Source organism: Engraulis encrasicolus, unplaced genomic scaffold, assembly GCF_034702125.1.
Source record: "Engraulis encrasicolus isolate BLACKSEA-1 unplaced genomic scaffold, IST_EnEncr_1.0 scaffold_100_np1212, whole genome shotgun sequence".
Classification (NCBI taxonomy): Eukaryota; Metazoa; Chordata; class Actinopteri; order Clupeiformes; family Engraulidae; genus Engraulis; species Engraulis encrasicolus.
Genome location: NW_026944471.1, coordinates 102,501 through 119,498, shown reverse-complemented (window position 1 = coordinate 119,498; position 16,998 = coordinate 102,501). Strand labels below are relative to the sequence as shown.

At 41.2% G+C, this 16,998-nt stretch overlaps 1 protein-coding gene across 1 annotated transcript in view; it reads left to right on the top strand.

Annotated features, from left to right (window-relative positions):
* The first annotated feature begins 4,406 nt into the window (after positions 1-4,406).
* Positions 4,407-16,998, top strand: part of LOC134441950 (NACHT, LRR and PYD domains-containing protein 3-like) — a 15,796-nt gene continuing 3,204 nt past the window's right edge. The window contains exons 1-6 of the mRNA XM_063192329.1: positions 4,407-4,478; positions 4,921-5,116; positions 5,219-6,977; positions 8,622-8,798; positions 9,001-9,114; positions 13,119-13,292. Of these exons, the coding sequence (XP_063048399.1) occupies positions 4,936-5,116; positions 5,219-6,977; positions 8,622-8,798; positions 9,001-9,114; positions 13,119-13,292 (2,405 nt within the window). The 5' untranslated portion in view covers positions 4,407-4,478; positions 4,921-4,935. The remainder of the gene's footprint in view (positions 4,479-4,920; positions 5,117-5,218; positions 6,978-8,621; positions 8,799-9,000; positions 9,115-13,118; positions 13,293-16,998) is intronic.

Sequence of the window (16,998 nt, the reverse complement as noted above, 5' to 3'; positions counted from 1 at the left end):
TGGAGATCCCATTGTGGAAGAGAACTGCTTATGAACTACACTAGAAGCTAAGCTGCTGGTGTTTGATTACCCCCAATTATTAAGCTACAGTAGTAGTGCTCAGCTGTTTCAAGATATCATACTACACAAGGATGAAAGCATTCTTGCAGACACTACCCACCCTTTACATAACAGATTTCAGTTAAGCCAACTTGGCAAGGTAGGCTACTACAAAGTAGAATAAGAACAACCAGGTTCAGTAAGTCATTTGTTCCCTCGGCAATCACAATTGTTAATAAAAGACATGGTTATCAACAAGGAACTTGACACTGTGGTGATGTGTGTGTGTGTGTGTGTGTGTGTGTGTGTGTGTGTGTGTGTGTGTGTGTGTGTGTGTGTGTGTGTGTGTGTGTGTGTGTGTGTGTGTGTGTGTGTGTGTGTGTGTGTGTGTGTGTGTGTGTGTGTGTGTGTGTGTGTGAGAGAGAGAGGGGGGCCACAAGGTATGGTTTGAATAGGCAAATAGGCCTATTCACATAAACATGCTGATATGGTCTTTAATGTGCAACAAATTAGTATGTTTCTCTAAATACTGTAAATATAAAGTAGGCTATAAGATGCCATCAGTGCTTAACCACCACAGCTCTAATAACTAAATAAGTAAATAGGCTACACTATTTAGACATTTGGACATTGTCAGTAGACCTAAATCTGAAACAATGAGTGAAAACATAATTTCAATTTCTTGAAAAGGCCAGCTACACTTATTTGTTTTGCCAAATTGCCAAATTAGCTCCAGGACCCATACTTTGTACACCTTTAAGGACCTGTAGGCCTACATTTTACAATAATAATTTAGAAAGCTACAACATTTTGGGGGAAAAGCTTTAACTTTTGGCTTTAGCAGTTGATTTTGTTGCTCTTCTGTTTATTCTGTTGCAAATGCCAGGGTGTTTCACATGGATGGAGGGTGGCACAGTGTAGCCTACTTTTGAAGATAAAATGTCTAGTTCACCAACTGTGAATCACACCATAGCATGTGAGGGGGAAACGATTTACATTTAGCAATAAACCAACCTATGTAACAGCTCCTGCTTCACTGCCGCGTTTTGTGCTGATAATCAAACACTCACAGACAAGAAGGAAAGTAGGCAAGGGGGCGGGTTGCTTGCAAACATGACCCGTGCATTCAGACAGTATCGAGTAAACCAACGAAACCACTTCTGAGACTCATTCTTGTGCGTGATAGTATTCTCAAACACTTCAGCTACGGTTGTGCAAGGTGTTTCAAATTAAGTTAATTTGTGAGTGCGGAAGCACTCCGAGAAACCATCCCCAGTCAATCGCCCTGTTCCACGTTGATCTCGACTCGCACACCGCGCATTTCAAAAGAACGCAGCTGCACTTGCTAACAGGCTCCACACAACTCACGCATTGCGTAGTCATCATCATAATAAATTAGGGAAATGGAGTCATGTCGTACGCTCAAAAAACAATCTCGCGTCCATAATAACACACACACGGTCTATTCATGTCCACCACCGCACAACCAATCTTCAATGTCAACACCCTGACAAACAAGTGACAACAAAAGGCACCACGAAAAAACTTGAGCATGTTCATGTTAAAAGGCTACCCACAGCATAATAATTAGATTAATCTTACCTTAAAGCAGAATCACAAGTAGGCTGTGTTTTTCATGCAAGCTAGTTCCATTAAAAGCCCGGGGTGGTTGACATGATGAAGACATTTTGTCCCAGTGCAAACTACTTGAAGCTGCTACCCATCTGATGTTGAATATTTCCACAATGCAGCGATTGCAAACGGCTCAGCTGTCTGTCACTTGAACCGTCTTTCTTGCTACTTCTCGGCATTTTTTTAAATAATAAAGACAAAAAGACAAAGACTGCCATGTTTTCTTTCCGATACGGCTAGAGATTTGAACAAGCCTTGCCTTGCTAGTTGTTGCTATCATAGCTGCCTGTAGGGCAGAAATTGGCTACTACCTGAATTGTAACAATTTTTCATTTTGGGCGCTGTGATTGGCTCACATACTCCCGCCACAGACTAAAGGCTCTGCTTTTAGTCCCATTGACAAGCTATGTGACAACTTAATACGCATGCGCAAACTTCTACATTGACAGCATTGAAGGCAGGCTAGGCAGAGGAAAAGCGAGCCTTACCGGGCTGCCTGGCTGGCATTCGAAAGCTCTGCTTTCAGCCTGTCTCTGCTACCAGCCGGGACTGCGCGTTGCCACAGCAACCTGCCCAAGCCTGAGCGCTTTGCTTCGTGCGATTACTTAGGTTTTTGATCGTTGTCCTGTGTATACTGTACTTTAAACAGCTCATAATTTATGCTGAATCAATGTTATTGTTGTGTATGTGAACTCTGAAGAATATTTTTTTAAAAACATGTGTTAGTTTTTATTTTTAAGACATTTATCCCAGGGTAGGCACTGCCTACCCTGCCTACCCTGACCGCACGTCTCTGGTGTGTGTGTGTGTGTGTGTGTGTGTGTGTGCGTGTGCGTGTGCGTGTGCGTGTGCGTGCGCGTGTGTGTGTGTGTGTGTGTGGGGGTGGGGGGTGGTTATGCAACAGTCTAGTTGTGTGAAAAGGAGATAGTGTGGTATGGGGAGGGGGGGTATTTAATTGTTTTACATATGTATCTGTTTTTTAAGTCTTGTCTACCCTGTCTGAATGTTCTGTACTGTACTTATACGCACCTTGACCATTTGAAATTTCCCATCTGGGATAATAAATTTAACTTTGACTTTGACTTTGACTTTAGAAACTCCTTGTCCTGTTTTATTCTAGCAGGGTGTCGAGGAAGGGACCAGGGTCTGGTGTGTCCAGAGCTCCATCCATGAGGAGTGACTGGTCTAAAGAAGAGGGCCCTTTCATGGCAGAAGAGGAAAGGTAATGCTTTTATAAATTAAATACTTTTCAGTCTCATATTGTATTGGTCAGCACCTTAAAAGAAGACACATTTTTTCCCCATGAAATGTTATGAATTATATGAAAACCTTTATGAAAAGGGGAAAGGTATGCATGGGCAGATATTGATAGATTGTAACATGTGAACATGCCTGACTTACATCTATGTCTTGTTTGCATGACCAGCAACTACTAGTGTGATATGTCCCTGGAACATGTTGATGTTTTTCATAAAATTCATTGAAAAATACTATTTAATGTAAAACCTTTCAAGTTGGGAACAACAACCGAAGTGTTTCTATGCAGATTCTTAAAATATATGTAAATAATATGTATAACGAATGGCAATTGGTTAGTTAGCTTTGTTCAGTATCGGTAGAACTATTGCTCTGTCTGGGCTGGTCTTATTTTCGTGTGAACTTGTCGCAGGTTCAAGCCCAGAGTTGTGAACTACTGCAGGTTATCTCCTTAAAAAGTGAGGGAGGAGTAGCACTTTGATGAATTCAAATAAAATCCCAAATGAAGGTAAATTACTTTAATTCCGATATCCGGGTCAGAGGGTTCACCCCATGTCCAAATATGACCATTTTTGGAGAGCTTGAGGGGTTTACATGACACTCTCTGAAAATTATCAAGGTGCAGTTATTTTTCTCACCCGAAATTTCACAGCTTTTGCATCTACTATAGGCTACATCAGAGATACCATTATATACATCTTTTCAACTACTTTAGGTTTCTAGTTGCAGCCCACTGTTTTGAGCATAAGAAACTAATATAGAAACTCCTTGTCCTCTTTCCGTCTGCTTTAATCCTTTATTCTACAGTATCAGGGTGTCCAGGAAGGGACCAGGGTCTGGTGTGTCCAGAGCTCCATCCATGAGGAGTGACTGGTCTAAAGAAGTGGGACCTTTCATGGCAGAGGGGGAAAGGTAGGCACAGGAAGTACAGAACGTCACAGCAGAGACATCAGCATTGAGGCCCACAGCAGATGGGAGCTAACGCCTTTTCACTATGCAGACACAACATTGTTCATTCAGTTAATTCTCTATCACCAGGGAACAACTTTTCACTCTCAGTAATGCAATGTTTTCGAGTTTAAAAATTGTGCCCTGACCAAAACCATCCCTAAACCTAACATGTCAGTAGTACAATGTTTCTGAGTTGTACATTTGTGCCCTGACCAAAACCATCCCTAAACCTAACCTGTCACAAGTACAACAACAACCTGCGCTTTGCCATGCGGCAGCAGTCTACTTGGAAGCAGAGGGGAACATAGAACCCTTTTTGAATTAAAGGTCCCAAGTTCCCTGGTTGCGGAGAACATAGGACCTGGGGAACATAGGGATGACCCATTACTTGTCTATGCATGTTTACAGAATAGAAGTCTCATCTGTCTTTTTTTTTTTTTCCCCACGTAAAAAGCCTCACATAATCCACATTGCAGAATGTAAACCACATGGGTGTCAGCTGTTCTTCATTCTCTATCACCAGGGAACAAGAGGTGGGATATGAACCAGACAGCAGCAGCAGTCAGTATGACCAGACAGACCTACTTCACATCTTTAAGGTCAGCGATTCAGAGCCTCCATCTGACTTGACAACTCCACTTCTGTCACAGCAGAGTCTCTGTTCAGTAAATCCGTCTGTTTTGAAATATTATTCCTGATTGATTTCAGCATTTGTTTAATATTAGTGAACGCATAATTGATGCTGTTTTTAAGCTTTGATGAACACGTGGACCCCATTTACAATCAGTGCATAAAAATATCCACTCACAGGTAAAATAGGCCAAAGGTGAAATTGAAAGATTGGAATTTTTGTCTTTTGATTTTAACACGTCAGTTTATAGACATATCCACTTACAGGTAATCAAAGCATGGTTAAGATTTAACTGACTGAGTAAAATGGCAGTCACACTGGAAATAAAGAACAAACCAAAATCAAGGTCCTGACAGTAAAAGGGTTTAATGTGTACTTTACAGTAAGGGCTTGTGTGGTGTGTACTTTAGGTGCTTGAGGAGAAGATGGTCACATTTTTAAAGAAAGAGCTGCAGAGATTTAAGCAGATCCTTAGACCAGACTACAAGGAAACCTTTGATGTAAAAACAGAAGAAGGCCGTGATGCCAGAGAAGGAGTTCTCAAGATGGCACTGCACTTCCTCTGTAAGATGGGGCACCAGGATCTTGCTGACGAATTGAATGAAAGTGAGAATGCGTTCTTTGTTAGTGACATGCCGCTATTTTTTTTTTCTTTTTGTCACATGTTGTCACCCTGGTTACTTATTTTTTATATTTGTTTTTAACTAGATGAGCTCAATGTACTTTGTCAGAATGAATTGAAAAGAAATCTCAAGAACAAGTACCAGAGTGTGTTTGAAGGAATAGCCAAACATGGAAGCTCTGTCCTACTCCAAAGGATCTACACAGATCTCTATCTAACAGAAGGAGGAAGTGGGAAAATAAGTGAGGAACATGAAGTCAGACAGATTGAATACAGAACCAAGAGATCAGTTGAAGAGGACAAACCAATCAAATGTGCCGACATCTTTAAACCCTCTCCTGGTCAGAACAAACCAGTCCGAAGAGTTCTCACAAAGGGGGTGGCTGGCATTGGCAAAACCATCTCTGTGCACAAGTACATCCTGGACTGGGCTGAAGGAATTAACAACCAAGAGATCAATTTCATCTTCCCACTGTGCTTTCGGGAGCTCAACCTCATGAGAGACAAGGAGTGCTCTTTGATGGATCTTCTTCACCATTTTTTTCCAGAGACAAAGACGTTAACAATAGGCATCGAGAATAAATATAATGTGCTTTTTGTCTTTGATGGTCTGGATGAATGTCGACTCCAACTCAACTTTGCAGGAAATGAAAGTTTGACTGATGTGACAGGTGTCACTTCATTGGATGTGCTGTTGACAAATGTCATCAAGGGCAATCTGTTCCCTTCTGCTCTACTTTGGATAACCTCTCGACCAGCAGCTGCCAGTCAAATTCCTCCCGAGTGTGTTGACCTGGTCACAGAAGTGCAAGGGTTCACTGACTCACAGAAGGAAGAGTACTTAAGGAAGAGGATCAATGATGAGGGTCTTGCAAGCAGAATCATTTCACACATTAAATCATCGAGGAGCCTCCACGAAATGTGCCACATACCTGTGTTCTGCTGGATTGCTGCTATGGTTCTTGAGATAATTTATTCCTCAGGACAAACAGAGAGTCCAAAGACTTTGACAGAGATGTACACACACTTCCTTATTTTCCAAACCAGACAGAGAAACATCAAATTTGACAATGTGCATGACCTTAAGACAAAATGGAACCATGCACTTGTCCTCAATCTTGGAAAGCTGGCCTATGAACAGTTAGAGAAGGGCAATCTTATATTTTATGAAGAAGACCTCAGAGACTGTGGCATTGATGTCAAAGAGGCAGCAGTATTCTCTGGGATGTGCACCCAGATCTTCAGAGAAGAATCAGGGATCTTTCTAGGGACAGTGTTCTGCTTTGTGCATCTCAGTATCCAAGAGTATCTTGCTGCTCTGTACGCACTGTTGATGATGGAAGTTGAAAGGGCAGACACAATTTCCACACAGTCTTCAACTCCAACAAGGATAACTTCGCAGAAGAATGCTGTTGACAAAGCTTTGGGTTATGAAGATGGCCGCTTTGACCTCTTTCTCCGCTTCCTTCTTGGCCTCTCTGTGGAGTCAAATCAGAGTCTCCTGCATGGTCTAATAACGATGAAACAAATTCAGACAGGCAATGATGAAACAATCTCATACATTAAGGACAAGATCAGGGAGGCCTCTTCATCAGAAAGGATGATCAACCTCTTCCACTGCCTGAATGAACTCAATGACCACTCCTTAGTGGAGGAGATCCAGAGCTTCCTCAATGCAGGGACACTTGCTGAAGCCCAGCTCTCATCTGGTCAGTGGTCAGCTCTAGTGTTTGTGCTGCTGACATCAGACCAGAATCTGGATGTGTTTGACTTGAAGAAGTATATCCGCTCTGATGAAGCCCTCCTGAGGTTGAAGCCAGTAATGGAGGAATCCCACACAATTCTGTACGTACAATGTTACCACATGATAATTATTATGTGAAGTGAAGTGAAGTAATCATATAGCAGCAAGGGTAATATAGCTCCACAGACTGGTTAAAACCCTGTAAGTTAAATGTTACCAAATGGGTGGCTCTGTTATGTCAAACATTTTAATTAGGGGTGTAACGGTACACAAAAATCACGGTTCGGTACGTACCTCGGTTTTTGGGGTCACGGTTCGGTACGTTTTCGGTACAGAATATGGGAACAAAGTAGAAAACTATTTTTTTTCCTCAGCACGTTGTTTATTTCAACAAAATATTGTCAAAATACAAACGAAAAAAAGGAAATACATTCAATCTTCTACTTTGGGTCGGAGATTTCATCAGGGTAAGAAACAGCACTTTCTCCTCAAGGTTACACAAAGAACAAGCTTCTACACCTGTTTTTTCTTGCATTCTCTCTCAGGGTTCTGCACGAGCCTCTGCATGTAGTAGCAGCATAATGTAACAACATGAACAGAGTAGCCTTTTACTCAACCTTTTGGTACTCGGTACAGCACTGTTCGGTTCGGCAGAGGTCTTTTCAGTACTGTTTCGGTTCGGTTCAATATTGTTACACCCCTAATTTTAATACTTTTTTTTTCTATTGACAGTATAGCAGTAGTATTAAGCAAGCTTGTTAATAGAGCTGGTTGCGATTTACATTTAGGGTCAAGAGCTGTGGGCTCACTACAAAGAGCTGTAAAATGCTAGTATCTGTCTTCTGGACCGAATCATCAAAGCTCAGACAACTGGATCTCAGTGACAACCGCATTGGAGATGTTGGAGTCAACCAACTGTGTAGTGGACTGGAGAGCCCAGACTGTGCACTGGAGACACTGAGGTTAGACATTTATATTATATTATTATGTTTTATTATAATCCCTGTCTATCTCGTAACGCTATGTATGCATTACCGTGGCAGTATGAGTGTGAGAACTAGTATGGCTGCAATGTGTATGCTGGACTGGGACCAGAGACTTCAGCTCCGGTTTCTGAGCTCTCTCTCCCAACTTGCTCCTCTCCAGTGTTCAGGGTTCATGGGGAGGTCCTGGAGACACTGTATTACATTCTCGCCCCTATCACTCATGTCACTCTTGCTACACACTCATTCCTGTCACTGCCGGTGTGTTTGCCCGGTAGCACTAGCTGTGTTCACACAGACATAATAATTTACAAAACAATACAAATAAATGCCTGGTCCGATTAAAATTCTAATGGGATTTGAAGGTTTTGTGTAGTCTGGTGCAGATCTCTTATACATATGAGTCAATGACATTTCAGTAGCATGTCAGGCAATTATTGTAGGGATTTCTTTGTATTATGCTGTTTTTATTGGATTACCTCAGAAGCACATTCATTACAATGCATTAATAAAAATACTAATTAATTTATGGGCATCAGCTGTGGTTGTACCACTTGACATCTGAGCCCATTGCCCTCTTTGCTGATTTGGTTTCAGGAAGGGTTCCATGACATAAGGTCTAATGTACTGTCGATGCCTACGTGCTATTCGTCTGTTAAGTAACGCTGTATTTGGATGATCAGATTAGCTCTATTCTTATCAAGGCAAAAACATGTCCATGTAAACAATGAGCAACATAAGACTATAGACCTTTCTCTGCAGCTTGTCAGGCTGTGGTGTAACAGGAGAAGGATATGCTGCTCTGGCTGCAGCTCTCAAATCAAACCCCTCCTCACACCTGGAGGAGCTGGACCTGAGAGGAAACGACCCTGGAGACTCTGGAGTGGAGTTACTCTCTGATCTCTTACAGGACCCTCAATGTAAACTCAGGAGACTGAGGCAAGAATATTTTGATCAATGTTTCTTTTAAGTCGCAAAGCAGGATTTTTGAAAGTAGCAGTTGACATTGTGCATGCTCATAAATAAACAATGAAATATAAAAGACAATAGAGAATACTATTCATCTTCAGTTTCTTTGCAGACTGTTGAGGAGTGAGACAGCAGAGAAAGCCTGTGAGTATCTGACTTCAATCCTCGGTAGAAACCCCTTACTCCTGAAAGAGCTCGACCTTAGTGAGAGGATACCAGGAGACTCAGGAGTGAAGCAGCTCTGTGCTCTACTGGAGGACCCACACTGCAGATGGAAGAAACTCAAGTTAGTGATTTAATGTGTCAATACGATATTTTAGTTATGACTTGATCATTATGGGCCTCATATATCAAGCTATCGTAGAAACCACTGTAGCAGGGGCGCAGATAGCTTTTAAAAACTGGGGGGGATATTTTCAAAACCAATCGTCCGTCAGAGGGGGGGGTATTATTATTTTATTGTAATACACGGAATATCTTTTTTATTATTGTTAGTGGCCTATTCATCTTCTGCTAAATAATTGTATTTGCTTTAGTAGCCTAGGTCTACTACATTAACAATTTTTAAATCTTGATTTAAAAAAAAATAATGAATCACAAATGTTTAAACCGCTCCAGCTTCAACTCAGAATGTGCATGAGTCTCCCCCCCCTCCCCGCCCCTGTGCGCGCTTCTAAACACACCTCTCCCATCCCATCAGCAACTGCTACTTTCCCAACCAATTCAACCTTTAAACAGGACAACTGTGTCAACAAATTTCACGTTGTAGGCTAGGCACCTACAGCAGGCTAGCAACAGTGTGATTTATCGCTGTAGAAATTTCAAGACGACCAGTCTCGCGGTGGTTTTGCATGTAAACATAACTTGAGTCCAGCGGTTTTGGGGCATGTGTGATATTGGTAAGCAAGAAACTGGGCAACCAAGTCATACTGTTTTGTCCCCCCCAGATTAGACATTTTTGATTAAATGGTGATTCTTGAGCTCTTCAGACAACCACCCTGCTACTAGGCCTACTCAGTCATTTTTCTACTACGCTGCGTTTCATATGTACACCACCGTTCAAAAGTTTGGGGTCACCTTCATTTTTCCAGTTATTTGTTTGCAAATCAAGTCGCAAACATCTTTTAAATAGCTTGAAATGGAATAATGGAACGTACTGAACAGCCACACGTGAAAAAAGGTTTGATTACCCATAAAATTGGTTGAACTGGACAGAAGAGTGGAATCTACCAAGCTTTTTCACCCATTTGTTACATAAAAATACATGTTCTAGTCCATTGAGGCATTTCTTTGGTTTATCAGAGAATGCATGGGACTATTGGAAAGCTCAGTGTCTGCCCTTTCCAATGGTAGGTGTATGACATTTGTTGAGTTGCCACCTCGTCCACAAATTCAAGTCAAAGTAGCTGCATGATTTTCTAGCCATCAGAATGAACCTACTTATGAATGCACAATCTATTGTCTCAGCGATGGTTTAGTGTGGAAGCCAGTGCCATACATCGTTGGAAAGTGTAGATTCTCCTCTTTCAAATGATGTGTATATCATCCGGCAATGTATGGATTGACAAGAGCAGACATCAACTTTTGCATGCATGGGGCTCATAGAGCTCATGGGCAATTCTGGACCTCATCTCATCCCGGGAATGAATCTGTAGAACCGCAATTGGTTATTATTCATGCCAAAGGATTAGTACACCAGACTAGACACTACCTTAGTAAAGGTACACTTTGATTAGTCAAAAGTTAGTGATTCATTTTGGTCTATTCTATGCATTGTCTATACAAGTAAATCCATTTAACAGTTAATTTTTCCAATATCTAATTGCTTATTTGTTGCATGCATTCATTTCAGAGAACAATAACTCTATACACTGATTTTATACCAGAACTGAAATTGAAAAGGAATATGCTTCACTGTCAGAAAGAAGCATTGTGGGAGGAAAGTATGGTGACCTCAAACTTTTGACCGGTAGTGTATGTAGGCCTATCATCCCTCACTTCACCACTAATGCAATGCACACATTCGCGTTGTAATACGCTTAACAACAATCCACAGTAGGCTAAATGCATTCAACAGAATGACACCACCACAGTCATCATTCCAAAAAGGCGCTTAGTAAAAAAAGGAATTAAGTCAGATGTTGACAGCATAGGCTACAGACCAAGGGACAGTGAACACGACAGCTACCTGCGTTGTACTTGATTGACAGCTGTCATGGCATGGCCCTACAAAGCTGTCTTTTCACTCGAAAACAGGCCCACGACAGAGACCAAAAAAGCCCTTCTGAACAATTAACATCAGTTAACTTCAGCAACTACAAACAGCATCACAGCGGACATGAACCCATATTGACCTTACCTTAAAACGTTGTCTTGAAAGCAGTAAATCCCAAGTTTTAATCCATGCGTTTCCACCGCCATCGTTCACGTCCACGTCATAGCTAGCAAGAAAGGAACTGGTCTGAGCCAAAAATGTAATGTAAATATGACGTCTGCTCTTAGCTCCACTTCCTGAATCTAGCCCTGTCAACTCAAGCCAATCACCGTGAGAAGCAAAAAGCTTATGGCGCTTCAAATCTGGGACTTCAGTGGCTGTTAGCCAATCAAAAAATAGATTTACTGCCATTAACTTCAATACATTTGCTTCATTCTGCAATACCTCACCACACCATTGAAAGCATAGAGATTCTATGCATTTACATGAGACACTTAAGTCTGATTTAACTCACTTTAAATCTGATTAAAACTTAATTCCACTCTAAAAATATCATGTAAACACTTACCGAACAGGATTTAAGTTTATTCCGATTTAAACTTAAGTCCGATTAAAGTGGGTGGTTTATTCCTCTTTTAAATCCGATTAAACACGTTCTTCTGTCATGTAACCTTTTATTCGGAATTACAATAAATCCAGTCGTTCCACGCATGCTCGTTGACCACACGATGGCGCCAAGAGCCCGTGCTCTTTGCCAGTGAGAAAAAACATGACGGCACTTCCTGTTGATTTTCACATGAAAGTTTTGCTTAATTTAAAGTCCCTAAGCGACTATAAATGTTGTGGCTTCCATATATTGATGTAAAAGTGCCCCACGAAGTAATGAAGCACAACAAAGTTACTCCACATCACCCTTTCACCAGTTCGTTTTTCTAAGCTAGGTGGGTGCTAACTAGCATTTGAAAGAACCAGACCCAAAGGGGATTTCTTCAGCCTTGAGTCCACTGAGGGAATTCATTTTCGGGCTGAAGATAGCTTCTGTCCCAGTGGCAACAGAGTTCCCTTGAGGTTTGGCAACCACGCCCCCCGCATTATTTGGCTCGCTCAGCACGTGCGTCCTCAGTCCAATCGCAATGCTTTCTTTTCCCCAGACGTTTATTCAGATTTAAGTGAAAGTGCCATGTATACAAGTCGCAAAAATAACTCTTAATCCGATCTACTTAAATCCGATCTATTAAATCGGAATTAAAAACATCATGTAAACGTAGCCAATCTGTCGCTACCTGGTGTCACTGTTGAGTCAGCTGACAGCAGTTTAGACTATAGAGTGTAATACCGTTTTTTACCACATATGAAAGTGAATGGTCCAGGGAGGCGCTATTTCGGACATTTCAAAATGCAAAGGCAGAAATCAGATATTTTCTCCATAAAAGTGAGGGGGACGGGTCCAGGTGAATGAAAATCTGGGTACGTCATGTCCCCCCCGTCCCCCCCGCTATCTGCGCCATTGTACTGTAGATATGAGCGGAGAACTTGTAGTATGACAAGGCTCTCATATCATTTATTGACCATTACCACACCAATCTCATCATCAAAATGAGCGGTTGTTGATAAATCCTTACTTTCCCCTCTGGGATTAATAAAGTTGCTGTGCTCTACTATCATGGTTTCTGAAGGTTTGTTATGGCAAGGTTCTAGATATAATACGATCACTTGAAGACTCTGTAATGTAACACTAGGTACGTATGTTCACATAGACATAAAGAGTTACCTACGGTATAAACAATCCAAACTAGTATATATCTGATTCGATTACAATTCGTGTCAGATTGGATGGGTTTGTGTGGCTGATTCGATTACAATTCGTGTTAGATTGGACGGCTTTGCGTAGTCTGATCCAGTTGTCATATATACACTTTTTACGATTCTGTATCTGGGAAGGTTCCATGACGTAAGGTTTACTGCATTGCCGATACCGCTATTTCACTGTAAACAGAATAAGATCAGACATTCAGATTAGATCAAGAAAAAAATGTCTCCAGAAGCAACATCTGATTACAAACCTTTCTCTCCAGCTTGTCAGATTGTGGTGTAACAGGTGAAGGATATGCTGCTCTGGCCTCAGCTCTCAAATCAAACCCTTCACTCCTGGAGGAGCTGGACCTGAGAGGAAACGACCCTGGAGACTCTGGAGTGAAGCTACTTACTGATCTATTACAGGACCCTCAATGTAAACTAAAGAAACTGAGGCAAGAACATTTTTTGATAAATGTTTCTTTATTCATTTTAAGTTGCAAACAGGAAATACTGACAGTAACAGTGCTCAGAAAATTGTTATTTCCCTCCCATGCACTAATTATAAGTGGTTATAGTGATTATTTTGCCTGAATTGTAAGACATATTGTGCATACCTATAAATAAATTGTAAAATATAAAAGTCAGTAGGGAATATAATTTCTTTTAACTTTCTTTGAAGACTGTTGAAGATTGATGCAGCAGAGGAAGCCTGTGAGTATATGACTTCAGTTCTGGGTAGAAACCCCTTACTCCTGACCAAGCTGGACCTGGATGGGAAGATGTCAGGAGACTCAGGAGTGAAGCAGCTCTGCTCTCTACTGGAGGACCCACACTGCAGATGGAAGAAACTCAAGTTAGTGATTTAATTTGTTAATGCAATATTTTAGTTATGACTTGATCATTATGGGCCTCATATATCAAGCTATTGTAGAAACTACTGTAGATATGAGCGGAGAACTTGTAGTATGACAAGGCTCACATGTCATTTATTGAAAATGCGTACCAATCTATGTACCAATGTTGTCAAATGTGCTGCCCTGCTATTCCGCGCTCCACTGTCATGCACTGGGGACGTCCTACGAGACACAAGCCTTTTTGTCACCGAAATAAATTGTTGTACTCATGTGAATGTTAGGATCGTATCCTAATTGTTATTAGTACTTGTGCACCCGAATTCTGCAGCTGTTTCAGGCATGCAAACTTTCTGTGAATCGTGCAGATCCGAGGAGAACATTTTAGGGGGGTGTCGGCGAGGAGAAAGGTGCACAGCATAGCTCTGTTGTAATGGTTATTATTAATGTTGTAATGACATTTGGCCAATTACAGTATTTGTGTTTGTCGGCACAGCCAATAACAAAAACAAGCTCAATGAAGTCCCGCCCTTCATACTTTAAAGAGCGCAAAACTGTCTAGGTCTCTAGTTCTAACAACGTTTCTGATTATATGAAGATGTCCAGATGATCAGTCACAGATGATCAGTTTCCCAGAGAGGTGTGAGAGAGTTGTGTCTGAACATTTCCCCCTTCCCAAATCCTGAAGTGTGCCATCTGTGGAAGTCTGCAGAGAACAGGTACCCCACACCTCAGTTGGTTCAGTTGTTTTTCCTGATAATTTGACTCCGCAGCTTCGATGCCATCGTGTAAAAGCATTTATTCTCATAAGAGCTTCGAAAGCTTGGCTACACGGCACGTGTTCCTGGTATTCTTTAATTTCGGTTAATGGTTTGAAATGTCCATTTACGGTACAGCAGAATATTTTAGTTTCCGTTCGTTCGTTGTATTTTATTCTCTAGTTAAGGCGATGCAAAGGACATCTGATTTCTCCGCGAGAGAAGTCAACCGGGACAGTTTAGTGGGAGAGTGCGCAGGGGAAAAAAGGCTAAAGTAGCTACTGGGTAATAAAAATAAAAAAAAAGCAGGTGAAGAAGTGCATGTACGCGAGGCATGCAACATCGTGCATAATGCTGCTGGCAGCTTCTAAAGCGCACGAGAGGGAGGGGGAGAGAGAAGCCTAGCCAGTCAGTCTAGTGTTTGACACGGGACATTTTGCAGGCCTTATCCTTCCAAGTTTGTGTGTAATCCCTAGTATATCTAAATGACATTAAAAATCGACCGATTTATATTTAGTGGAACATACTTTTACAGGGTGACAATATGAGATACTAGGTGAATGGACTAAAAGTAGAGTAGTTTTTTTTTTAAATTTCAGTAGCTAATTCAAACAATGACAAAGTTTTTTTTTGTATTGCAATTTGTCTGAAATATGAGGTTTAAATATGTGTTGAAGGGGTGTTAAGAAGGAGACTGCTGAGAGGAGGGGTTGGGGGGAATTTAGCCTATAAACCTATTTTATCTTTTAATAAGGGTTTTGATGAGGTCAGTGGGGTGTTGGGGAAACTTACGATGAGAACCACTTCTCTATCATGATGTAATTTAAAAGCCTATCTATCTATCTATCTATCTATATCTCTCTCTCTCTCTCTCTCTCTCTCTCTCTCTCTCTATCTATCTATCTATCTATCTATCTATCTATCTATCTATCTATCTTATCTATCTACCCAACCACCCACCAGACATGACTGCTAAATCATGGAGAAACAAAATTGGTTGGCAGTTCTAATGTTCACTGTCCCCTGGTCGCTACAGTATGCTCAAAATTCACCATTTAAATACGTGTTTAGCTAAATCTTCTCCCCCCCTAGTCAAAGACTGGTCCTAGTCTGAATACAAGACTGACCACTGCGCGCAACATACACACGCGCACCTGCGTTCGCGGGCAAGCGTGCAATGCACCGCGCCATGCCGCCGCGCTCTTGTCACCTTTTTCACTCACCCCTGACCTGTTTGCATGCCTGTGTTTACAGGGATGCGTGCCATATGGGCTGGCGACCATGTTACAGTCACTTTACACATTCTGTCAAAGATTGTACCAGTGCTTGATACTAACCTTTTTGCTTACCAGCCATTTTGGCTAGTGGTTTTCCAGACTCACTAGCCATTGGGCCTTTTCATTAGCCATATTTTTCTTAACCATCATAACAGCTATAATGAACTATCTAATAGGCTGTAGTAATATAATATAATACATTATAATATAACATAATATAATATAATATAATATAATATAATATAATATAATATAATATAATATAATATAATATAATATAGGGAAGGCCTAATAACAAGAATTGTAGAAATTTGTCACTGGTCCATGCATGCTATGGAAGAACAGATGGACTGATCTGAAGAATAGCATTTGCTTTAGCCTATTGACCAAAACACTAAGGGTTTTGAGCAAGAGACTCGGTTTTTGCAGGTTATCCACCATGTTTTGCCATTTGTAAAAGCTGTTTTGAGAATGAATATTATGTTTTGCAAATTGCGAGAGAGATTCGAGACCATAACATAACATAGGTCCTAATAACAAGAATCTGAATAATGGCGTTTGCTTTAGCCTATATTGACCAGAAACACCAAGCATAATGTTGTGCAAGGGCAGAAATGTAAGGCCTAGGCTAAGTGAGAGCAAAATATTTACGTCTTTTTTCTGGATGGCGCTTTCATTAGTTTTTCGGCATATGTCTGTTGAGGTCCCCGTCCGCAAGTATAGCCTAAATTCAGCGCAGCACTGATGCGCAAAGTGGCCTAGGTCATTGCCAAGTTTTCCTGTCCTCGGTCATGGATGTGGAACAACACCTCTTCTGTAGCCTGATAAACAAGACTAAATGTGAGATTAAATGTGTAATTTAGTCTGGCCCCAATGAAGGACACATCGGAAGATTGTTGATTTTTGTTTTTCAAACTGTGTCTGTGCCTATTGGCCAGTGCTTTGTCATCAGTCCCTCAAAACCCTATCCGGTTTGCATACAAAGATTCAAAACAAATCAAAACAAGTGTCTTGTTTTTGTGATTGTAAAGTAAATATCCATATCAGCCTTTTCCCGTGTATTGAGTCCCTTTTATGTTGCACTTACCATCATGCCATCAGGTGTAAAAGACGCAGGAAGACACATTCTAGTCTTGACTAGTCATGAATCTTGGTGGTCTCGAGTAGTAACTCTATCTCGCCTTTGTCCCAACCTGCAATCGAAACCTATGTAATAGGGTGAAGGTGGTGGGTTCACCCAAGTACCAGTGCAGGGTTTAAACCAATAAATGA